At 49.9% G+C, this 23,809-nt stretch overlaps 3 protein-coding genes, 2 non-coding genes and 1 pseudogene across 5 annotated transcripts; all 6 read left to right on the top strand.

Annotated features, from left to right (window-relative positions):
* The first annotated feature begins 425 nt into the window (after positions 1–425).
* Positions 426–3,993, top strand: TNFSF13 (TNF superfamily member 13). The gene is made up of 6 exons (XM_004604869.2): positions 426–1,220; positions 1,544–1,622; positions 1,781–1,828; positions 1,952–2,070; positions 2,263–2,401; positions 2,543–3,993. The coding sequence occupies exons 1-6, from the start codon at positions 963–965 to the stop codon at positions 2,650–2,652; spliced, it is 753 nt and encodes a 250-aa protein (XP_004604926.1). The 5' UTR covers positions 426–962; the 3' UTR covers positions 2,653–3,993.
* Positions 3,994–4,177: 184 nt separating this feature from the next.
* Positions 4,178–16,148, top strand: SENP3 (SUMO specific peptidase 3). Its single transcript, XM_004604866.3, has 11 exons — positions 4,178–4,441; positions 5,421–6,137; positions 7,458–7,697; positions 7,778–7,889; positions 8,238–8,385; positions 8,514–8,561; positions 9,473–9,550; positions 13,527–13,664; positions 13,855–13,938; positions 14,184–14,234; positions 15,602–16,148. Exons 2-11 carry the CDS (start codon positions 5,432–5,434, stop codon positions 15,710–15,712), a joined length of 1,716 nt encoding a protein of 571 aa, XP_004604923.1. The 5' UTR covers positions 4,178–4,441; positions 5,421–5,431; the 3' UTR covers positions 15,713–16,148.
* An 807-nt stretch (positions 16,149–16,955) lies between these two features.
* Positions 16,956–22,978, top strand: EIF4A1 (eukaryotic translation initiation factor 4A1). The gene is made up of 11 exons (XM_004604863.2): positions 16,956–17,062; positions 18,328–18,376; positions 18,717–18,849; positions 19,139–19,278; positions 20,278–20,446; positions 20,759–20,868; positions 21,209–21,352; positions 21,438–21,575; positions 21,684–21,773; positions 22,017–22,096; positions 22,302–22,978. Exons 1-11 carry the CDS (start codon positions 17,040–17,042, stop codon positions 22,444–22,446), a joined length of 1,221 nt encoding a protein of 406 aa, XP_004604920.1. The 5' UTR covers positions 16,956–17,039; the 3' UTR covers positions 22,447–22,978.
* LOC129404047 (small nucleolar RNA SNORA48) lies at positions 19,528–19,667 on the top strand (annotated as a pseudogene).
* Positions 20,545–20,685, top strand: LOC129404113 (small nucleolar RNA SNORD10). The gene has a single exon (XR_008629702.1). It is a non-coding gene; the product is annotated as a small nucleolar RNA SNORD10 (small nucleolar RNA).
* On the top strand, positions 21,811–21,953 carry LOC129403979 (small nucleolar RNA SNORA67). Its single transcript, XR_008629597.1, has one exon. It is a non-coding gene; the product is annotated as a small nucleolar RNA SNORA67 (small nucleolar RNA).
* Positions 22,979–23,809: the final 831 nt, after the last annotated feature.

The raw sequence follows: 23,809 nt of genomic DNA, 5'->3' as shown, positions 1-23,809 counted from the left end.
GCAAAGCAGTTCTCTGCCCTAAGTCCAGCCAGAGCATCTCATTTACCTAGGAGGCTGCTTCCTCCTGCGGGGAATCCCTGAACAAAGCTTCCTCTTGGCAGCTTCGAGACATTGGGCAGGTGTTGGCAGAACACCTGACTGGGATGTGGGGGGAATAGGCCCAGAAAGGGCCTGGGGGCCAGCAGGAGGGGCACTGGGACCCAGAACCAGAGGAACATTTTCCCCTGGATCCAGGGGAAGGATACTACGGGGAGTAGGGTGCTTGGGACTGTCTCGCTCTTTGTCCAGAGACTTATGTAAGAGCCTTTCTCGGGAAACAGGAAGTCCTGCTTGCCAAGTTCAGCACAGGGAGTAGTACAGGCCTTATTCCAACACGCCCGGACTGGCCTTAACCCCAGAACTCAGCTGCTTTCTTGCTTCCTTGACCCAGCCCTGATTTTCCTCTCTATCGTCCCTCTCCTGACTTTTCCACCCTCAACTACTCTTTGAAATTTTCCCTAGGTCCCTCAGATGCAGGAGCCAGAGGGCCTTCCAGCCTCACCCCTTGACTCTCAACAACTAGCCCGTCTGTCTCTCCATTCTCGAGCCTGGCACTATGCCCCACAGCCGGTCTACCTCCCCTCCCCCACCTTTGGGGCCGCCCCAGGGCTCCTGGGCTCTGGCCGCTCCTCCTGGGTGTCACTGGCCGCCCAACTCTGTCCTTCTGAGAGAGACTGACACCCAATTCAGCTGAAGCCAGAGGAGGCTGGGGTGGGAGGTCTCAAGATAACACTGTCCCCACACGTGGGGTGCCAGGAGCAGCACCCCACGGTGCCCCTGGCTTGCTTTCCTCCTCCCGCTTTACTTTTCCCTTGTGTAACGCCCTTCTTACCTTCTGCACCACTGCCTGCACCTTCACTGTTCCTGCGACCTCCTTGCCACCCCACTCCTGAGGCCGCTGCTATTGGCAGGATTTCCAGCTGATGCCAAGCTCATCTCCTTCCTTGCTAACTCCCAAGGGGTCCCCGGGAGACATGGGGGGCATGGTTCGAGAACCGGCACTCTCAGTTGCCCTCTGGTTGAGTTGGGGGGCAGTGCTGGGGGCTGTGGCTTGTGCCATGGCTGTGATGATCCAACAAACAGAGCTACAAACCCTCAGGAGAGAGGTGAGCCATCTTCAGAGGACCGAGGGCACCTCCGCGAAGGGGGAAGGGCACCCATGGTCAGGCCTTCGGGAGCAGGTGAGTGACGGAGAAGGTGTCTGGGAGACAAGAATGGGTGGCAGGGTCATCTCTGGGCCTCCTGGCTCCTGGTCTGTAAAGTTATGTGTAGGTTAGAAGAGAAGGTCCCAGGTTTGGAGGTCAAGGGAGCAGCCATTCCAGGCAAGGAAACTGTTAAAGATTAATACTTCTTGTGCCTAGCAGACCTGGAGTAGCGCCAGCACTGGGTCTCAGGCTGCTGGGGAGAGATGTGAGGCATTCCCGGGGCAGGTGGGGGGCTGGGAAGAAAGGCTGTGCAGGACCCTTGCATCTACATCTAGCGCTGACCCTCTTCCTGTGAGCAGAGCCCTGACACACTGGAAGCCCGGAAGAACGAAGAGAGAGTGCGAAGGAGGAGATCAGAGCTCACCCATAAACAGAAGAGTGAGGCCCCGATGCTGCAGGGGTGGCACTGATCGGGCAGCAAGGGCAATGTGGAGATTGCTTCCCCAGAGCCAGGGCGGGGGACGGAGGTGGGGAGACTGGCAAGAGGGCAACCGCAGCAGATGGGCACTGCTGAGATTTCTTCCGTCTCTCCTCAGAGCAGCGCTCACTTCTGCACCTTGTTCCCATTAATGTCACCTCCAAGGGTGAGCGCTACTTAACATATTTTTGGTGGGGGCAGGGGAGGGTCAGGACCTGGGCTCTTTGGGGCTGGCACCTGAAGCCAAGACTCTCAGGTTAAGATCCTGAACTGCCACACTCACCTCCAGAGGACTCTGATGTGACAGAGGTGATGTGGCAACCGGTTCTCAAGCGTGGGAGAGGACTGGAGGCCCACGGACAAGTTGTTCGAGTCTTGGAGACTGGAATTTATCTGCTGTACAGCCAGGTAACCACAAGTACCCACCGAGCCTCACCCGAGGACCTGGAGGCCTGTTCTTCCAAACCCTGTATGCCCTTCTGTTCATTCTGAACTTAGAAGACCATTCTTTTTTCCTCTGTTCCCTTACCTGTGCTCCCGAGACCTTCCCAAACTGGTATGCCATTCCCTTCCTTCAGTATCTCCTCTCTTCCCTGCCAGGTCCTGTTTCACGATGTGACTTTCACCATGGGTCAGGTGGTGTCCCGGGAGAGCCGGGGAAGGCAGGAGACTCTATTCAGATGTATCCGAAGTATGCCTTCCGACCCAGATTGGGCCTACAATACCTGCTACAGTAGCGGTGAGTGACATGGGCAGTGGAGGATGGATGTGAGCAGAGCAGGGCGTCTCTGATGCAGTAAAGTGGGTGAAGAGAGGGTGAGGTATCAGGTTGCCCTCATTGCTGTGCTGCACTGAGCATCTATTTTCTCCCTTTTCTCAGGTGTCTTCCATTTACACCAAGGGGATATTCTGAGTGTTGTAATCCCCCGTGCAAGGGCAAATCTGAGCCTCTCTCCACATGGAACCTTCCTGGGGTTTGTGAAACTGTGATTGTGCTATAAAAGAAAAAAAGAAAGAAAGAAAAAAGAAAAAGGGGAAAAAAGGTGGTTCTGCGCTTGAAGATCAGGGCGGGTACATGTTGAAAACATTCAGGAGCTAACTAGACAAAGGATTGAGAAGGGGCAGAAACAGGTTTGAAAGCTCATTACTCTTTGCTCTTCCTCCTATCCCATCCCTATCTCCCCGCACCCAGTCTGATTTCATGGACATAAAAGAGGTAGAGTATCTCACTTCTATTCCCCACCCATCCACAGATTCTTTTGTTGTTTTTCTTTTGGTGCCAGATAGAAAGGCTCTCATAAATGCTATGCTGTGTCCTACCAGTGAGTTACAACTCCAGGCCAGTTCCTGGAGGGGTGAGGAAGGAGGGATAGTACAGCGTGTAGGGTGTTTGCCTTGGCTAACCTGGGTTCGATCTCTGCACCCCATATGGTTCCCCCAGTTCTGCTAAAAATGATTCCTGAGCACAGAGCCAACAGTAATTCCTGAGCATCGCCGGTGTGACAAAAACAAACAAACTCCAAATCCCACCAATTCCTGGGGGTGAGACAGGGAGGTGAGGAGAGAATGCCAGGTATGGTTCTGCTTTGGAACTCACTGGAATGCTTCCAGAACAGCATCACCATCTAGTGGCAATTTGAGAGAATCACGCTGCTTGTGGGAGGAAGTTCATCAGCCTCCCGCTTCAACCAGGAAACAACTCTGGTTCCCTCTGCCACACCTTTTCATCTTTAGCGCACCAGAGTCATCCTTACTTCCTTCTCTTCGGCTTTTGAACTCCAGGTTACTCCCCTATCTCCAGAGGTGTATATTTATTATATGTCCCCCTGAAGGGGGTGACCGATTACGACGGTCCGTTTGCAGTCACAGGACTCTGCGGGTTCCATTTCTGGCTGCGCTCAGGTTCACTCCTGGCGAGCTCGGGGGGCCATATAGGATGCCAGCGATCGAACCCGGCTGGGCCTCCCCCCATGCAAGTGCACTACCCTTTATAATATCGCTCTGGCCCCATTGGGTCCAATGGGATGAGACTCGAAAACCCTCTGGGTTGGGAGCCTGGGAGGAATCCTACGCCTTGAATCCTCCGCTAGTCTACCTCACACGTCTGAACACTTCCCGTTTAAGCCCTGCTTTAGTGAACTAAAGGAGAACAACCAATACTTCGGGCCTACTACCCCTACTGCCTGGCCTCAGCTCCGGCCCCGTACTGGATATTCTTGCTCTCCCAGGTCTCGTCGGATGCGCCCTAAGCCCAGGGGACCCCGACCCCAGTTTGAGATCCCCTAAGAGGCGAAGAGCGCAGCAGCACAGGACACGCAGGCGCAAAGGGGCGCGTGGTGAGGCAGCGGCGCACGAGCTAGGTCGGCGGATGTGCGCAGGCGCGGTCTCGCGCGGCGCTCAGGGGCGGGACGTTGCTTGGCTTAGGACCCCCGGTGGGCGGGACTAGGCGCGCGCTGGCTGTGCGGCGCTGTTCGCCGGGTGTGACGTACTAATTGTGCGACGCCATCGCCGGTGGGCCTGGGGCTCGCGGGAGGGGAAGGAGGAGGAGGTGGTGGTAGTGGGGGAGGTGGCGGAGGTGGAGGCTGAAGCAGCGCAAAAGGCGGCCGCGGCTGGGCGGCGCGGCGCGCGGCCCAGGAGCGTTGGAATCCTGAATTGAGACGGCTGCGCCCGAGGACAGCAGGAGTGGCGGGGCCGCCACCGTCGCCGGAGAGATGAGCCGGGAAGCCTAAGGCCGGAGACGCCCGCCCTCGGGCCCGTCTGCCCGGCTTCCCTGCCCCGGGTGAGGACGCCCCCTCCCCTCCCCCAGCCCGGCCCCGGCTTCTTCCGTTCCCGGACCTCGCTCCCCCGTAACCCGGGGCCGGGAGACCTTCGAAAGGGCTTCTTAAGACTCCTGCGCGCTGAGACGGCCGAGCCTGAAGGACCATATCGGCATTCTGGTCCCCGGGGACGGAGCCTGAGTGGGGCCGAACCCCAGACAGGTTCGCGGGGAACAATTTCGCACCAGCCCTTTGATTTAGCAGCCTCATCCGGATTCGCTTTCCTTTAAAACCCGCCCCCTTTCATCAGTCTTAGCTGAACCCTAGCCATGGTATCCCCATTCCCTCGTGAGCCGACCTGAACACGTCCACCGTCCCCATTCATCCCAGGGGGGTTGGGAACTCTCTTCCCACTTTAGCCCACGGTTTCCCGGTTGAAGTTCTGTTCGTTTCCGGGCACGCCAGTATTCGCATGCTGAGCCATTTCGTTTAGCCGTTTCTGGATTAGATCTCTGATGGTATTAAAAAAGTAGCACGTGGGCCGGAGCGATATTACAGCCGGAGGGCGTTTGCCTTGCAGGCAGCTGACCCGAGTTCGATCCTTAGCATCCCATATGGTCCCCCGAGCACCGCCAAGAGTAATACCTGAGTGCAGAGCCAGGAATGATCCCTGAGCATTGCCGGGTGTGACCCCAAAAGCCAGAAAAATAAAAAATGAAAACCTTTAAAAAATAATAGGTTACAGGTCTGGTCTCATGCCCGGGGTACACAGATTCCCAGAAGCCGCTTGTCTAGCCATTCTCCGTGACCTCAGGGCAGTAGACAGGCAGGGACATCTAAAGGGGCACCAACCAACCATGTCAATCCAGAACCAGAAGTCCAAAGTTATGCGTTTATTTCCTCGCAGTTTTTCATTTGATTCCAGAGGGGATGTGCTGAGAAAGACTGTAGGATTTGGGGCTACAAGATGTTTGGATTCTGACCCTAACCTCTGTTTCACAGGCTTCTGGAAGATGAAAGAGACTATACAGGGGACTGGGTCTTGGGGGCCTGAGCCTCCTGGACCTGGCATAGCTCCAGCTTATGCAAGCCCCAGGCAGGAGCGGCTTCGTTGGCCCCCTCCCCCCAAGCCCCGACTCAAATCTGGTGGAGGGTTTGGGCCAGATCCTGGGTCAGGGACTGCAGTGCCAGCCAGACGCCTCCCTGTCCCTCGGCCCTCTTTTGATGCCTCTGCTAGTGAAGAGGAAGAGGAAGAAGAGGAGGAGGAGGATGAAGATGAGGAAGTGTCAGCTTGGAGGCTACCCCCCAGATGGGGTCATCTGGGAGCGACCCAGAGGTCTCGCCCAGCCCGCTCTACTCATCGAAAAACCTGCTCACAGCGCCGCCGCCGAGCTATGCGAGCCTTCAGGATGCTGCTCTACTCAAAAAGCACCTCGCTGACATTCCACTGGAAGCTTTGGGGGCGCCACCGGGGCCGGCGGCGGGGCTTTGCACACCCCAAGAACCATCTTTCACCCCAGGAAGGGGGTGTGACACCACAGGTGCCATCCCCCTGCTGTCGTTTTGACTCCCCCCGTGGGCCACCGCCACCCCGGCTGGGTCTGCTAGGTGCTCTCATGGCTGAGGATGGGGTGAGAGGGTCTCCACCAGTGCCCTCTGGGCCCCCCGTGGAAGAAGATGGATTAAGGTGGACTTCAAAGTCTCTGGACCCTGATTCTGGTAAGGAAGGGGGGAGGGAGGGCTAGATCCTGGAGCACCAGAGCCTCTTGCTGAGGTGAGGACTGGGCCAAAGAAATATATATATTTGTAGGGGGCAGGGGGGCAGAATTGCTGTGAATAAATTGCTTAGAATGGGGTGCATCCTCTCTAAGTAGGTGTCCTCCGCATAGATGACATCTAGTTTAGAAAAAGCAAGTCTTGTCCTCTTGAAATCTTGACAGCTCAACAGATTGGAGTGTATGTAGGAGCCCCGACTTTGAGTCCCTGAGCACAGCATGGTTTCCCAAGTATCACTGCATGTACTCCCAAACGCAAGAGAAATCTCTCATTCACTTCTTAGGATAAGGGCCTGCAAGGATCTCTACCCTGTGCATAACCCTCCAGTGGTGCTGTTTCAGAGTAGTAGGGTGGGTTCTCTGAATATAGGAGTGTATCAGCTGAAACGTTGGGACATTCTCGAGCTGTTTCAGAGAGCCCAGCTGATATCAGGTGGGGAATAGGTTTTTGTGTTTGGTTTATTTGGGAATTGGATCACATCGAGTGGTTCTCAGAGCTTACCTGGCTGTGCACAGGGGCCATATGAGGTGCCAGGGATCAAGTGCCTTACCCACGGTACCGTCTGTCCAGCCCCTAATTTATTTCTTTCAATGACTGTATTGTTTAAATTTTTTTTTTTTTTTTTTTTGCTTTTTGGGTCACACCCCGTGATGCACAGGGGTTACTCCTGGCTCTTAACTCAGGAATTACCCCTGGCAGTGCTCAGGGGACCATATGGGATGCTGGGATTTGAACCCGGGTCGGTCGCGTGCAAAGCAAACGCCCTACCCACTGTGCTATCGCTCCAGTCCCTGTATTGTTTAAATATTTATTGGTCATTGCTATATGCTGGGCATGCCAGGTGCTATGTCTTAAAATGAATTGTTTTTGCTTTCTTGTATTAGTCCCTTTATACAGTTTTACATGTGTTTATGGTTTGGGATCTCTATTCCTTTTCATTCATATTGGTAGAGGGACAGGGCATATAGTACAGTGGGTACAGTGCTTGCTTTGCATGTAGCCAGACCCCCATCTGATCCCTGGCACCACATACAGTCCTCTGAGCCCCAAACAGGATTGATCCCTGAACATAGAGCCAGGAGCAGGCCAAGTCTGCATTTTGTTAGTCCCAAAATAAAAATCAAAACTTAAAAATCCCAAGAAGTTTATATTGGTAGATTCTGTTTCAGTTCATCTTGTGGTCTTTGTCATTCGTGTGCATCATTTGATTCTTCTATTATCCTTTGATCAATTTCTCATCCCCTTTTCTCCCCCCATTTATAGGCCTCCTTTCCTGTACTCTGCCCAATGGCTTTGGGGGACCACCTGGGCCAGAAGGGGAGTGCAATCTGGCACCCCCTGATGCCAGCATTCTCATCAGCAATGTGTGTAGCATCGGGGACCATGTAGCCCAGGAGCTTTTTCAGGGCTCAGAAGTGGGCGCTGCAGAAGAGGCAGAACAGACGGGGGAGAAAGCCGGACAACACAGTCCACTCCAGGAGGAGCATGTGACCTGTGTGCAGAGTAAGGAGCCCTGGAGACTGATCTTTCAGCGCTTAGAGTCTGGAGGCCTCATCTCACTCCTCCCTCCCTCTTTCACTCAGGCATCTTGGATGAATTCCTTCAGACTTACGGCAGCCTTATTCCCCTCAGCACTGATGAAGTAGTAGAGAAATTAGAGGACATTTTCCAGCAAGAGTTTTCTACACCTTCCAGGTGAGGCATGAAAGAGATGCACTTCCGAAGAGGGCTGAAGCCTGGGGATGGGGAGAGAATGCTATTGCCTTTTCTTACATAGGGATGTACTTGGGGAGAAGGAAGAAGCTAGAGCTGAAGGGGAGGAGTCTGCAGACAAGGTGCCAAGTCCTCTGTAAACTGATGGGTTGGGTCTTTACCTGGGATCCTGAGATACTATGTTTGCCTGAGATTAGCAATTCCTCAGAAGGACATGTCAAAAAACACACTTAAAAAGGTGTCAGGTCAGACTCTTTTAGGCAGTAGAAGATGCTTCTGTGTGCCCTAGCCCCTTCATCTCTTGTATGACTCCATCCTTGGCCTACTCAGGAAGGGCCTGGTGCTGCAGTTAATCCAATCATACCAGCGGATGCCAGGCAATGCCATGGTGAGAGGCTTCCGAGTGGCCTATAAGCGGCATGTGCTGACGATGGATGACTTGGGAACCTTGTATGGACAGAATTGGCTCAATGACCAGGTGAGATGAGGAGAGAGACGGGTCCTAAGTGGGATTCAGGGAACAGGGTGTCTGGGGCCCTCTGCATGGGGGAGCCCTGTACCCATGCTGCACCCTCCATGGCAAGTTGTCTCTCATCTTTTCCCCAGGTGATGAACATGTATGGAGACCTGGTCATGGATACAGTTCCTGAAAAGGTAAGCCTCCTTCTTTCATTTTACACAGAGGGTTATGTGTGTGTGTATGTATGTACTTATGTATTTTGTGTTTGGGCCACACCTAGCAGTGCTCAGGGCTTATTCCTGGCTTCAGGGATCACTCCTGGCAGGCTGGGGGAACCATATGGGGTGCGGGGGATCAAACCCAGGTCAGCTGTGTGCAAGACTAATGCCCACTGTACTATCCCTCTGACCCTTTGAGGATCTTTCTTGCAGGAAGAAAAGGTGGATGGTAATGTGTAATGTTAGTCCTGTGTTTATGGATTATATTCCTTTACCCAGTCTTTAATGCATAACCCCCAAGATCAGGGTGGAATGCTATAAGATTAAAGAAAGTTCTTTTTCAGTCCTCATTAAATTGAAGTATGAGGTTGTTGAAATCAGTTCTTAAAAACATAGTGAATGAGGGGCTGGAGCAATAGCACAGCGGGTGGGGCGTTTGCCTTGCACGCGGCCGACCCGGGTTCGATTCCCAGCATCCCATATGGTCCCCTGAGCACCGCCAGGGGTGATTCCTGAGTGCAGAGCCAGGAGTAACCTCTGTGCATTGCCGGGTGTGACCCAAAAAGGAAAAAAAAAAAAAAAAACATAGTGAATGATGGGGCCAGAACAATAATACAGAACAATAATACAGTGGGTAGGGTGCTTGTCTTGCACACTACTGACCCAGTTTCAATCTCCAGCATCTCATATGGTCCCCCAAGCACCACCAGGAATGATTCCCGAGCGCAGAGCCAAGAATAACCCTAGAGCAGCTGGGTGTGGTCCAAAAACCAAACTCAAACTACATAACAAAATAAGAAATATAATGAAATGAAGGGTATGGGTGACATAGCAGGAAGACCTGAGATCTTTTCATTCCACCCAGCTCTTTTGTGTCATTGGTACAGGTGCATTTCTTCAACAGTTTCTTCTATGATAAACTCCGCACCAAGGGTTATGATGGGGTGAAAAGGTGGACCAAAAATGTGAGTTGTGTTTTGTGTGATACCTTCATGAAGAATTTGTTTTCTTTAAGTGCTTTCTTCAACAGTTCAGTCTTTCAACTGTCACTGTCACTGTCATCCGGTTGCTCATCGATTTGCTTGTGCGGGCACCAGTAACATCTCCATTGTAAGACTTGTTACTGTTTCTGGCATATCGATTATGCCACAGGTAGCTTGCCAGGCTCTGCTATGCAGGCGAGATACTCTCAGTAGCTTATCAGCTCTCTGAGGGGGCGGAGGAATCGAACCTGAGTTGGTGCATGCAAGGCAAACGCCCTACATGTCTTTCAAATATTTAGTAAGTGTCTCTTGTTTTGAGAAGTATTGTATAGGCACTAAGGATATAGTTTTTTAAAAAAAAGATTGATTGTGCTCACTTTTGCTTTGAACTTTAATGTTTTTCTGGGGGAACAAGGGGGACATACCTGATGGTGCTCAAGGGTTGCTCCTGGCTCTGTGCTCGCATTTGCGTGATGCCAGGGATCTAGCTAAGATGGGCCCCATGCAAGGCAATGCCTTAACCTCTGCACTCTTACTGCCCGACAGTACAATATTAAATAAAGTTGGGGTGAGAAGGGGGTGTCGGGAGGGAAACTGGAAACATTGGTGGTGGGAAATGTACACTGATGTTGGATTAAAACCAAATCATAAACAAAATTGTATAACTATCTCATGACGATTCAATTTAAAAATAAATTTCAAATAAGTTAAACTTCTTACAGAGTGAGAATAGAAAAATGAGCAAGTCAAATATTAGTTGATGGTAAGTGCTCTGAACAAGAGAGAACAGTATTGGGGGGCCAGAGTTATAGTATCGCAGGTAGGGTGTTTGCCTTGCTCACAATGCAACTGACCCTGGTTCAGTTCCCAGCATCCCATATGGCCCTTCAAGCACCTCCAGGAGTAATAATGAGAGCCAGGAGCAACCCCAGAGCATGGCAGGATGTGACCCAGAAAGGGGGAGGGGGGCAGTAATATTGTAGCATGAGAAGAAGGTACTTTAGATTGAGTGGCCTGGGAAAATCTCTTGCTGAGACTTGAATGGTGAGGAGCCAGCTATTTGCAGATCTAGGGAAATAGTGTTCTAGGCAAAAGGAACAGCATGTATTTGACACAGAAACAATGTTTGAGGGCCAGAGCGATAGCACAGCGGGTAGGGCATTTGCCTTGCACTCGGCCGACCCGGGTTCGATCCCCAGCATCCCATATGATCCCCCAAGCACCGCCAGGAGTAATTCCTGAGTGAAAAGCCAGGAGTAACCCCTGTGCATAGCTGGGTGTGACCCAAAAAGCAAAAAAAAAAAAAAAAAAAAGAAACAATGTTTGAGCAACAGAGGACCAGTGTGTGTGCATGCTTCCTTAGAGCATAGTGAGCAAAAGGGAAATGGTATAAAATTTGGTCAGATCATATAAGACAAAGGGTAGCCCTGGGAGGGGCCAGAGTGATAATCCAGAGTGATAATCCAGACTTGCCTTGCAGGAGGCCAATCTGGGTTTTGGTCCCTGGCATCCCGTATGGTTCCCTAAGCACTGCCAGGTATGCCCCCACCCACTCAAAAAAAAAAGGGTAGCCTGAGGAGAGTCGATCTCTTTGTCTGAGAAGCTGTTGATGATTTCTAAGCAAGCTGGGGAAGTGCCTCATGTTTTGTTTTGGTTTGGGGGCTGCACCTAGCGGTGCTCAAGGGTTACTCCTGGCTCTGGCCTCAAGGAGCACTCCTGGCAGTGCTCAGTGAATCATATAGGATGCTGGAATCAAACCCAGGTTGACTGTGTGTAAGACAAGAGCCCTTCCTGCTGTAGTGTTTTGTTTTGGGTCCAAACAGCGTATCCACGGGTTAGTCTTGGGATGCAGGAAATCAAACCAGGGTTGACTGCATGCAAGGCATGCCCTACCAGCTATACTATTTATTTACCCATACCACATGCTTTAAATGCCGTATTTCAGTAAGAAGCTGAGGGAGTGTAAAGAATGAAAATAGGCTAGGAGTAGCATAGAAGTTTAGATACGAAACTTTGGTCCCAAGGCTAGAGACCCCCACCTACCACCAGGAGTCAAAGCACAAGGGGTAGTCCCTAAGCAACATGGAAGTATGTCCTAAAAACCAAAAGCTGGGGAGAGAGGTGTGTGTGTGTGTGTGTGTGTGTGTGTGTGTGTGTGTGTGTGTGTGTGTCTGTCTGTCTGTCTGTCTTGGATCTTAATGGTAAAGGTGCAAATAGTAGTTTTAAGTTTTGCTGGTAAAATCATTAGGACTTTCTGTGACCAGAGCTGTTGGGTTGGGTTCTTGCCTTGCATATGACTGACTTAAATTAAATTCAATCCCTGGCACCCATGTGGTCTCATAAGCCCGTCAGGACTGATCCCTGAGTGCAACACCAAGGGTAAACCCTGAGTACTGCTAGATGTACAAGGGCAAAAAAATTAAGACTTTCTACCTATGGGAAATGAGGAAAAGATAGGAACTGAGGGTGGTGAGTTCATTTTGTCTTTAGAGGTTTTGCTTTGGTTTAGGTGCCACAACTGGTGGTGTTTGCAGGCTAATTTGGGCTTGGTGTTTTGGGAGTCTCACTCCAGGAGGTTCTTGGGGGAGATGCAGTGCTAGTGATTAAATCTGGGCCTCTTGCATGCATAGCACACACTCCAGACCTCAGGGCCATCTTGAGTGTAATTTTTTTTATTTTGTTATTAGAGAAAATAAATGGGTGGGGGAATGGATTAGAGTAGGTTTGGTGAGAGTGAAAAGCTCCCATCAGGGCAGGAGTCATAATATAGCAAGTAGGGCGTGTCCCTTGCAGGCAACCAGCCCAGGTTCAATCCCCCACACCTCATATGGTTCTCCAAGCACAGCCAGGAGTAACCCTTGAGCATCCGCAGGTGTGACCCAAGGATTAAAACAGTTCTTTTTCTTCCCTTCAATCAGTTTAGTTTCTTATCCTCAAAATCAAAGCCAAGAAATAGCTACCTTTAGTAGGGCTTTTAGCTCGAATATAAATGAATTTTTCAGGTTCTGTAGTTTACCCTTTGAAGAACCTTCCAACCTTGTTGCTTTTCCCAGTAGAGGCAGGGTCACATCTAGGGAAAAGAACTGGGCTATGCTTTGTGTTCAGATTGTGGCACCAACCCCAAGCTCCATCAGGTGTGGCTCAGAAAGAAAGGGGGGGAATAAAGATCTTAGACTACTGTAAACCTATTTACTTTGTTAATTGTTGTTTGGAGGCCACACCTGGTATTTTCAAAGGCTAATCCCAGCTCTGCTAGGTGGTGCTAGGGTGGGCGTGAGGGTAGTTTATTTTGGTTTGGGGGCCACACCTGGTAGTGTTGAAGGGCTAATTCGAGCGCTGTGCTAGGATGGGAGTGAGGGTCAATTAGTGCCTTCATTGATCCTGGGCCTCCTACATTCTCAGTCTTTCAATTTCTTTGACCCTGTATACCTGTGTTTGAAACCAACTTTGCCAGTTTTTCTTTTTTGACTTTGGTCAAACTACTTTTCCAGCCCACTGTTACCTCATAGAATTGAACAGAACTTTCCTTTTGTGATTATTACATTAAGGGACTGAGCCTTTATTTGGGGCTATGTGTTGCTCTGTTTTGTGGATGTTAACTAGTTTAATTCTCATAACAAATGGAAAGACTGGAACTTTATTTTCATCCTCTTAGGGGTGAAGGTCCTGAGGGGAATCGGGAAGTTTTTTTGTAATTTGCCCCTTGATCGAACAAGTATTTGAACTGCTGCATTTGAACCATGGCCTCTGGCTCTGGAATCCTGAGCTTGTGTTTCTAAGCACTTCTTTCATGTGAAAATATCTGGCCCATCATGGCCTTTGGAGTATTTGTTCTCCCACCTCCTCTGCTGACTGTCCTGCCCTGTTTATCCCTTCTGTGTTTTCTCGTTGCCTCCTTTCATGGTAGTAGATAAGACTCTTGTGCTTCCTTGCCTGACCTCTGGCACTGCTTCCTTAGGTGGACATCTTCAATAAGGAGCTACTGCTCATCCCCATCCACCTGGAGGTGCATTGGTCCCTCATTTCTGTTGATGTGAGGAGACGCACCATCACCTATTTTGACTCGCAGCGCACCCTAAACCGCCGTTGCCCTAAGGTTTGAGAGGGAAAGGGAAGAAAGAGAGGCAGAATGTGGGGAGGGGATCCAGTGGCAAGGTATTCTAGGCAGAAGGGTGGGTTTGGTCTCTGAGGAACAACCTGGGGTAGTGCCTGTGTCCAGTACACCTCAGGACCAGTTGGGAGACATGGGCACCACTTGCTTTTTTTTTTTTTTTTTTTCTGTGTAGCATATTGCCAAGTATCTACAGGCAGAGGCAGTGAAGAAAAATCGGCTGGATTTCCATCAGGGCTGGAAAGGTTACTTTAAAATGGTGAGTTTACAGAGGCCAGGGACGGAGCTCAGGGGTAGAGTGCATGTTTGGCATATGTGAGGCCCTGGCACTGCAATAAATAAATAAATAAATAAATAAATAAATAAATAAATATTTTTAAAATTTAAAATAGTTTAAATGAGTTAAGAGAAGGTGATGGGTGGGGAATGGGAGTGCTAGAAAGCAAAAGTTGAAGCCAGTATTGATAGGAGATTCCAAGTGAATTTTGTTTGTTTGTTATCTAGAATGTGGCCAGGCAGAATAATGACAGTGACTGTGGCGCCTTTGTCTTACAGGTAAGCAGATGTCACTTAGGTTAAAGAGTGGAGGGGGGGAGTTGGAGGGAGGCAGGTTGTTCTGCATCCCTCATCAGCTCAGTCACGCAGAGTAGGCAGTAATCTTTGTTAGAACATAGAAACCAGTTCAGTTCAGTGGTCCTGGCCTGACTTCCCCCATGCTACATCAGCACTGTTTCTCTTGTCCTTGGTTTCTGAGTTTGATAAAAGCTGCCCTTTGAACTTCCACCTAAAATATTCCAAAAAATACGCCCTTTCAACAATGAGCATTTCTTGTATAAGGGAAAAACCCTGATTTTACTCAGACTTTGTGTTGTTTTGATGTTGTTTTGGGAGGGCAAGAGAGCCATACCCAGCAGTGCTCAGGGCTTACTCCTGCCTCCACTCAAGGTTTTACTCCTGGTGGTACTCAAGAGAACCATTCGTTGGGCGGAGTGATAGCATGGGCGGGTAGGGCGTTGCCTTGCACACGCCCGACCCCAGTTCGGTTCCCAGCATCCCATGTGGTCCCCTGAGCATGGCCAGGAGTAATTCCTATGTGCAAAGTCAGGAGTAACCCCTGTGCATTGCTGGATGTGACCTAAAAAATAAAAAAAAAAGGAAATCAGGAAAACCATTTGTGGTGTGTGACTGGAGCGATAGTACAGTGGGTAGGGTACTTGCCTTGCATGTGGCCATCTTGGCATCCTATATGGTCCCCTGAGCATAGCCAGTAGTGATATCGAGTGCGGAGCCAGGAGTAAGCCCTAGTACTGCCAGGTGTGGCCCCCAAATGCAAAAAAAAAAAACCTTTATATGTGGTGCTGGGTATCAAACTGTGGGCAGCCACATATAAGGCAGCTCTTAATTTATCTTTTTTTTTTTTTTTTTTTTGGTCACACCTGGTGATGCGAAAGGGTCACCCCTGGCGGTGCTCAGGGGACCATATGGGATGCTGGGAATCAAACCCAGGTCGGCCACGTGCAAGGCAAACGCCCTACCCGCTGTGCTATCACTCCAACCGCCTTAATTTATCTCTTGCCTCATACTATTTCTGGGGAATGCAGGCTGTTGGAGGGTTGGTTCCCAACATTTATGAAAGTGCTCAAAAACATGGAACAAGGGACTAGAGCGATAGTATAGCAGATAGTGGGTGCTTACCTTGCACCCGGCTAACCCAGGTTCTATCCCTGGCACCCCATACAGTCCTCTGAGCCTGCCAGGAATGATCCCTGAGTGCCCAGCCAGGTGTAAGCCCTGCTGGGTGTGTCCCAAAAATCAAAAAAAGATGGAACAAGATAAAACTAATGAAATCTGTAGGCGAGGACCTGGCTTGGTGGGGGGTTGCTCAGTAGGTGGTTCTCATGGCCTGCTTTGTTAACATCTAGTACTGCAAGCACCTGGCCCTGTCTCAGCCATTCAGCTTCACCCAGCAGGACATGCCCAAACTTCGACGGCAGATCTACAAGGAGCTGTGTCACTGCAAACTCACTGTGTGAGCCTCAAATCCCAGGCCTCAAGCCCATTCTTTACTGGGCAGAGGACATGGGAAATCCCTCCCAGAAACTCCAGTTCCTTTCCTCTTACGCCTCTCCCTGCCCAGTTCCCTTGTTTTTTCATATTTAAATGTTTAAATTGATTTCTGTATTTTTTTGTTTCTTTGAGAGAATTGTTGATTTCTAATGTTCAGGGGTGGCAATGGAAAAGCCCCTTTCTCTCTGTGGAAGGAGAGACTGGCCTTGTAACCTGAGTGGGGCAGTCATACCCCTTCTGTGTTCAAGGGGGGGTGGGCAGGAAAATCTGCTGGGGGTGTTGGGCGGGCAAAGGGATTACTGCCTGCCAGATCTTGAAACTTTTTTTTATATATATATATGTAGATATATATATATAAATGCCACGGTCCTGCTCTGGTCAATAAAGGATCCTTTGGAGATACATAGTGGTGGTCTTCCTTAAGGGGCTTCATACTAGTGAATACACATACACACACAATCACAGGCTTTCCTCCTGCTGCTACAGTTAGCCACTATTTGGGGGGCCTTCCAGACTTTGGGGCCACCTTTCTGTCCCCTACTGCAGTGTGGACACTAAACCTTCATTACCTTCTTAAAAAATTCTTCCAGACCTGGAAGCCCAGAGAGAGAATAGGTAATCTCTAAAGGAGTGTAAGATGCTTTAAAAAAAAAAAAAAAAAAAGGAATACAAAGAGCTGACAGTTCCAGATGCACCCAGAAGTAGATTATTCCATCCTTCGACTCAGAATGAATTCTCCTAGGCCCTGGGATAGAACTGCTGGTGCAGTCATCCCTGGTACATTTGAAACATGTCGGGGTTTGGTCCTTATCCTTGCAGCAGCTGCAGAGAATAAAATAAAATGTGGATCCTGTGGAGACCTGGAACAGAGGTAAGAGCAAAGTGGCAATTCCGGGATCCCGGAAGTCCCTGAATGCTGAAACCTCGCCCCCTTTGCGTGATAGGGCCTACTAGGACACATGACTAGGGCTCCAGCGCCTCCGCACGTGTGGGGTACAGAGCCCCAAGATGGCTGCCAGGCGTCGAGGCCTGACTCTTGTATGTCACTTCCGTGCCGGCGAGAAAGGCGGGCCCTGTAGCCAATGAGGATACGGGGCGGGTCTTCGCTGTGATAGGCGTTAGTGTTGTCCAGTGGTTACGGCGTGCTGGAGTTCCTACGAGCCAACGTCACGTCTAGTTGCAGCGCGTCGGCAGGCGGGGCCGAGGCGCCCAAGCCAATGCGATGGCTGGGGCGGGGTCGGGCCCTCTATAAGTTGTCGATAGGCGGGCACTCCGCCCTAGTTTCGAAGGATCATGTCTGCGAGTCAGGATTCCCGGTAAGAAAAGCATTTGCAAGAGGTAGTAGCTACCGACTCTGCCGCTCCCATCCGCGAGCCCCGCTTGGGTGGGGGTGGGGGCAGCCGAAGCCCCCACTTCAGGCCTACAGGCGGTGACCAAAAAACCAAGACGGGAGAACCGAACTGGGAAAGGGAGCGGGTAGATCTATGACGCTAGTACCAGCGCCTGGGCAGAGGCCAAGGGGAGCCCAATCTCGGGGCCTTGCGTGGAAGTTCGTTAGTAGGCCCCGATGCGGTCTGTGAGGCCCAGGCTGAATGGCAAGATGAAGTCGCAGTCCCGCGTGGGAAGGAAAGCTTAGGGGGCCCCTAACAGGGGGCCCGGAGCCGGCAGGTCTGGTTGCCTCACTGCCGGAAGAGGGGCTCGGCGCGCGCTCGGGATTCCGGAGGATTCTGGCGCTACCATTCGCCGCGGGGGGGACAGGGTGCTTAGGTCCTTAGGTCCAGTTGAGGGAGGAGAAACCGGCCGGTTTTCTTGACGGCCAGGATACAGGCTAACCCTGAGCAGAGCCCGCCGGGCGGGCGGGTCCATTTTGCCGCACAAGCCGGGCAATTGATAAACTGCGGATGGGCTGGTCCACTTTCTGTCGGGGGTGAGCGGCCTGAGATACTGGAGGGCGACGCCATTTCGCGATGGGGTGGGCGGGATGTGGATTGTTCGATGAGGTGGGGGCGCCGCTGGGTGGTCGAGGGAGTGAGCACATGGCGGCCGGAGATTTTTTTCCCCTCCCCCAGTCCGCTTCTCTTCTAAGTGTTGTGCAATCTCCCCCTTTGCTATTGCGGCTGGGGCTCATTGTGCGCGAGGCCGCCACCGCCCGCGGCCTCCCACATCCGGGCTCTGCGAGGGGGGGAGATCGGCTAGGGGGGTGGGGGAGGGCAGTGGCGGAATGACGTGGGGGGAAGGGGATGTCCTACCCTCGGATCTGGGAGGTGAAGGGCGGGACTTCCGGCGATTTCGGGCCGCGGTGGGAGGTGCATGTGCTCTGGCTTGCAGCGGCCAGCAGGCCGGGACACGTGGGCCCAGTGGTAGGGATTGTACTCGGGCTGGCAGCACTCTGCCGGCCTTCGGATCTTCTAGGAGAGCTCGTTTGCGGTGGCTGGATTGAGTTGCTGCCGATAGCGAGCAGCGGCGTGTCCAGGTGTTTTGGTAGAGGTGGGAGTGGGGGAGATTGGCAGCCAAGGCTGGGTGCTGGAAGGATGGATTGGGCTTATATTTCTAATAGCGTGCTGATACCTTAAATCAACAGATCCAGAGACAATGGCCCCGATGGGATGGAGCCCGAAGGTGTCATCGAGGTGAGATTCGACCAATCCTATTGCCATTACTTTTTGGGAAGGGCACTATTTCCAGGTTTCTAGAATGTTAATTTATTGCTTTGAGTTAACAGAAATTTGAGCTGAGTTGCAAAGCAAACTGAAACTTATTACCCTTTCTACAAGATTCACTCCTGAGTAACTTTTCCCGTATTAATTCTGCAGCAACTTGAACTGCTAAAAATCACCTAGGCATTGGTGCTTGGCCCCTTAGAGTGACAGATAAACAGCTGACCTGGAGGGAGAATGAACTCGACTTTCGGTATATTTGCTTTGGTCTGGAATCAGCTTTATCTCTTGAAATTTCTTTGCACCCTTACAGAGTAATTGGAACGAAATTGTTGACAGCTTTGATGACATGAACCTCTCTGAATCCCTCCTCCGTGGCATCTACGCCTACGGTTTTGAGAAACCCTCTGCCATCCAGCAGCGAGCCATTCTTCCTTGTATCAAGGGTGAGGTCAATCAGCCATCAACCCTGGGGCTTATTTTTGGACTGTGCCTGTTGATAGGCATTTGGTCAGTGGTATACATCTCCTAGCCAGGGACAAAACAATTCCTTGTTTGTCCCACTTCATTTTCCCTATCTTCATGTAATTTGAGCCTTCTGGATCTGTTTTCAGTGTCATCTGTGTTGTGGCAAAATGAAAATCTTGTTAACTATAACCTGTTAGCTACCTTGAATGTACTCTGATCCCAAAATATATGCTCTTTATCATACCGAATTTCTCCCAATTTGCTTAGGTTATGATGTGATCGCTCAAGCCCAATCTGGGACTGGGAAAACGGCCACTTTTGCCATATCAATTCTGCAGCAAATTGAACTGGATTTAAAAGCCACCCAGGCCTTGGTGCTGGCACCAACTAGAGAGTTGGCGCAGCAGGTGAGTGGCTCCCAAAGGACTGATGGCACAGATTACCACATTATGAGGGGTATGCTCCAGAAAGGGCAAAATCAATTGATGACTTTAAAATCTGTAGATTTCTAGGTTAATTATTATTACAAGTTGTCTTCCCCAACAGAACACATAGTTTCCACAACCCATTTCTGACTTGTGTCAGATAGAAAGCTGGGTGGGAACCTGGCTGCTTGAACAACTTTCTCTTTTTTTTTTTTAATAGTAGATGCCTAAACCCCCTGGCAATGGGCAAAGAGACATCTCATTGGTGGTGTTGCTCTTATATCTGTCAGGGGCAAAGCAGTTGTCCTTTGTTCATCCTAGCTTGATGCCTGTGTTGGTGGCCAGAGCTGTTTCATGCTTGGGGCACATAAATTTCTAACACTGAATTATATTTTGTTTCGTTAAAGGAGAAAAGGTAAAATCAGATGTCTCTAATAGAGTATGCCTCAGTGGGTGTGCTTTTTAAATGTTTTCTGAAGGTGGTCTCTTTCTGAAAAGTGTGCGTTCTACCTACTAAAGGTCTTTGGCAAGAACAGGACAGGCTTAGGTCATCTACATGAAGCTGGTTGTTATACCAAATAAATGGTCATGCATAGCTTGGGGAAAGTTAAGTGTGTGTCTATTAAAATATTTCGGATGCTGTCACTGTGGAATTAGTATGAAGATCAGGAGTCTTAACTGCATTCCAGTCTTAAGTCTGCCACTTACAGGAAGTGTAATCTAAAAATAGCTTGGATGCTTGACCTGGATCTCTAAAATCACTAAAAGTGATTCTTAGTGATTTTTTTTTTTTAATGTAGCTGGGGCTATGACTGGAGACTTTCCTTGCATATGTGAGTTGCCCTGGGTTTGGTGGCTATCACCAAGAGAATAATGGTGGTATCAGAGTTGTAAAGTGTATATAAAAGAGTGTATAGCATAAAAAATGGACTTGATACAGTACCAGCTGATAGAAGAGCATTTCTTTTCCTCTGGATTCAGATACAAAAGGTGGTCATGGCATTAGGAGATTACATGGGTGCCTCCTGCCACGCCTGCATTGGGGGTACCAACGTGCGTGCTGAGGTGCAGAAGCTGCAGATGGAAGCGCCCCACATCATTGTGGGTACCCCAGGCCGTGTGTTTGACATGCTTAACCGGAGATACCTGTGTGAGTATCTCAATTTTCTCATCTGCATCTTCTCCCTTTTCTATACTTTACCAGTCATTCTATTTGACCACCCTATCACAATGATGCTAGTTAATCTTGCTCTGTGATGAATCCCATGCGTGTCATCTGAGCCTGAAATCCCTGAGGTCTCTGCCCGGGTAGTGTTCTACTTCCTAGGGTTAGTGTCTAACCTTGCAAGGGGTCTTCAGGCAGAGGATCAGTCTTTGTATTCTGAGAGCAGAAAACTTGGTGTTCTACCTTGTTGACTGCATTTCCTACATTTTTCTGATCACTAATTTTTTTCCCCTATAGCTCCCAAATACATCAAGATGTTTGTGCTGGATGAAGCTGATGAAATGTTGAGTCGAGGATTCAAGGATCAGATTTATGATATATTTCAAAAGCTTAATAGCAACACCCAGGTGAGGAAGCTATTTCGATGATCCCTACAGTGAATTATGGTTTATTTGTATTAATAGTGGGATGTCCATGTTCTTGGGAACCCAAAATCTGGAATTGTGGGACTCTAGCAAAAGGACCTGGCTTAAGATGCATGTGGCTGCAAATTTGATCCGTTGTGCCCACCTACACAATGATTCCCATAGTACGCATCAGAGTCAAGTGTGTACAACTCCTGTCCCACTGTTTGGGAGGATTCTGGTGGAATTTTACCCTAGGTCCATGCATTATGCATTTTGCTTTAGGTGTGATATGGGAAAGTCTATACCAGGAAATACCTCTCACCTTGATTTTTCTCTCCAGGTGGTTTTGCTGTCTGCTACAATGCCTTCTGATGTCCTTGAGGTGACCAAGAAGTTCATGAGGGACCCTATTCGAATTCTGGTCAAGAAAGAAGAGTTGACTTTGGAGGGTATTCGCCAGTTCTACATCAATGTGGAGCGAGAGGTGGGGCCTGGTGCAGGAGGCGGGCCTTGGTAGTTAAATGTTGGGTATAGCCCAACTGATTTTTCTTCCCCAACCCTACATCCAGGAGTGGAAGCTGGACACACTGTGTGACTTATATGAAACCTTGACCATCACCCAAGCAGTCATTTTCATCAACACCCGAAGGAAGGTTGATTGGCTCACCGAGAAGATGCATGCCCGAGATTTCACCGTGTCTGCCATGGTGAGTTTGCCCACTCCCTTTGATTCCCACAGAGTTGGGGATAGAACTCAGCTTAACACTGACTTAACTACCCTACCCGGCTTTAACTAAATCTGTTTCCTCTTCTAGCATGGAGATATGGACCAAAAGGAACGAGATGTAATCATGAGGGAATTCCGCTCTGGTTCCAGTAGAGTATTGATTACCACTGACCTGCTGGTGAGTGGAGGGAAAGTGGGGAGAATTTTAAGGGGGAATCCAAGGTGATTCCCTCTCCTAGGGGCTTGTTTGTGCTCCTCCTTAGGAACGTAGCAACTTGGAATAAAATCTGGCAAGCCTCAGGTCTTTGTGGGAGAGGGGATGTTTATTTCCTCTACCTGCCTTTGGCTGCCTACATGCCTATGGAAGTCTTTTGTTAGATTATCCTTTTAACATACTGGTGTCTTCTCTCTTTCACCATAGGCCAGAGGCATCGATGTACAACAGGTTTCTTTAGTCATCAACTATGACCTTCCCACTAACAGGGAAAACTATATTCACAGGTAAGTGAGATCTCATCTACTTACCTGGTAATTGGGCCCAAATAGTCCCAGGCCAAAACTTTTCCTGTTCCTGTTTGGGTGGAGAGGAGCACACAACCTTATTTAGGGCAGAAAACCAAATCTGGATCAGGTACACATAAGGCAAGCATCTTAACCTCTGTAGGATCTGGCCGTGATTTCCCCATTTTCTATTCTTGTTTTCCAGAATTGGTCGTGGTGGACGATTTGGGCGTAAGGGTGTGGCTATCAACATGGTGACAGAAGAAGACAAGAGAACTCTTCGAGATATCGAGACCTTCTACAATACCTCCATTGAGGAGATGCCTCTCAATGTTGCCGACCTCATCTGAGAGGGCTGTCCTGCTCTGAGCTCTCGCCAGGGCTCTGTCCTGGGAGGACCTGAGAAGAGCAGGAGGGGGGAGGGGAGGGAGCCAAGGGATGGACATCTTGTCTTTTTTTTTTTTTTTTGTCTTTTTTTTTTCTTCCTTTGAATAAATGTCACTTTTTGAGGCAAAAGAAGGAACCGTGAACATTTTAGAAACCCTTTTCTTTGGGGTAGGCTCTTGCCCCAGGCGCCGTCTCCTCCAAAAACACTAATACGTGTCCCTAACCTAGTCAACCTCCAACCCCCAGAGGCTCCCCACCCTAGCCAAATTCCTCTGAAACGAACAAGGGGCTATAATCTTCTATAATCGACGCAACCTCATTTGCCGGACCAAATCTGAAGGGAGAACCCCTGAGCTAGGTGGCCCAGAGGATTGTCCTCAGGTGTGGGGGGAGCAGGGGAGAGAAAATGGTAGCCATTTTTACATTGTTTTGTATAGTATTTATTGATCCAGGAAACAGACACAAAATTCTGAATAAAATGACTTGGAAACTGCCTGTTTGGGCTTTTCATTTCTTTCCTGCCCTCTCCCACCTGCCACTGGACAGATCTTTGTTCCCTCTTCAGCTACTAATGGCATGTTGCCACCTAAAATGGGTGGAGCAATAGTGCAGGGGGTGTGGTTCTTTCCTGGTACATGGTCAATCCTAGTTGGATCCCCAGTACCCCAGGTGATTTCCCAAGCTCCACCAAGAGTGAGTGCAGAGCTAAAGTATACCCTAATAGGGTCACCTTTCCCCCCTGAGAAGTTAACTGGTAAATACATGGTTGTGTAATACTGAAAGGGCTTGTTTTTGAGCACCATCATAAGTTACCTTCAAGACTCAGGAAGTGATGGGCATGGGGGGGCAAGAATGATCTGTTAGCATTTACCTAGTATTTCTCAAGATCACCTTTAATGGCCTATGGCTATGTAATCATACTCTTTTTTTTTTTTTTTGCTTTTTGGGGTCACACCTCCTGATGCACAAGGGTTACTCCTGGCTCTGCACTCAGGAATCACCCCTGGCGGTGCACAGGGCACCACACAGGATGCTGGGAATCAAACCCAGGTCAGCCACATGCAAGGCAAACACCCTACCTGCTGTGCTATCACTCCATCCCCAATTATACTCTAACTTTGGAGCAAAATTTCTAGCAAAAGTTCCCAAGGACCAACTGCGGGTGTGTGTGGGGGGGAGATAGGGAGGATACGTCTTACTGTGCTCAGGAGCTGCACAGGCTGTGAGATCACTCCTGGCTGTTCTGGGATCAAACTGGGCCTCCCTCCAACTTGCAAAGTGCTGGGCCACTGAACTATCTCAGCCTCTTGTAATAATCATTGCAAG

Source organism: Sorex araneus, chromosome 3 (genome assembly GCF_027595985.1).
Source record: "Sorex araneus isolate mSorAra2 chromosome 3, mSorAra2.pri, whole genome shotgun sequence".
Lineage (NCBI taxonomy): Eukaryota > Metazoa > Chordata > Mammalia > Eulipotyphla > Soricidae > Sorex > Sorex araneus.
This window is presented reverse-complemented; position numbering and strand designations above follow the sequence as displayed.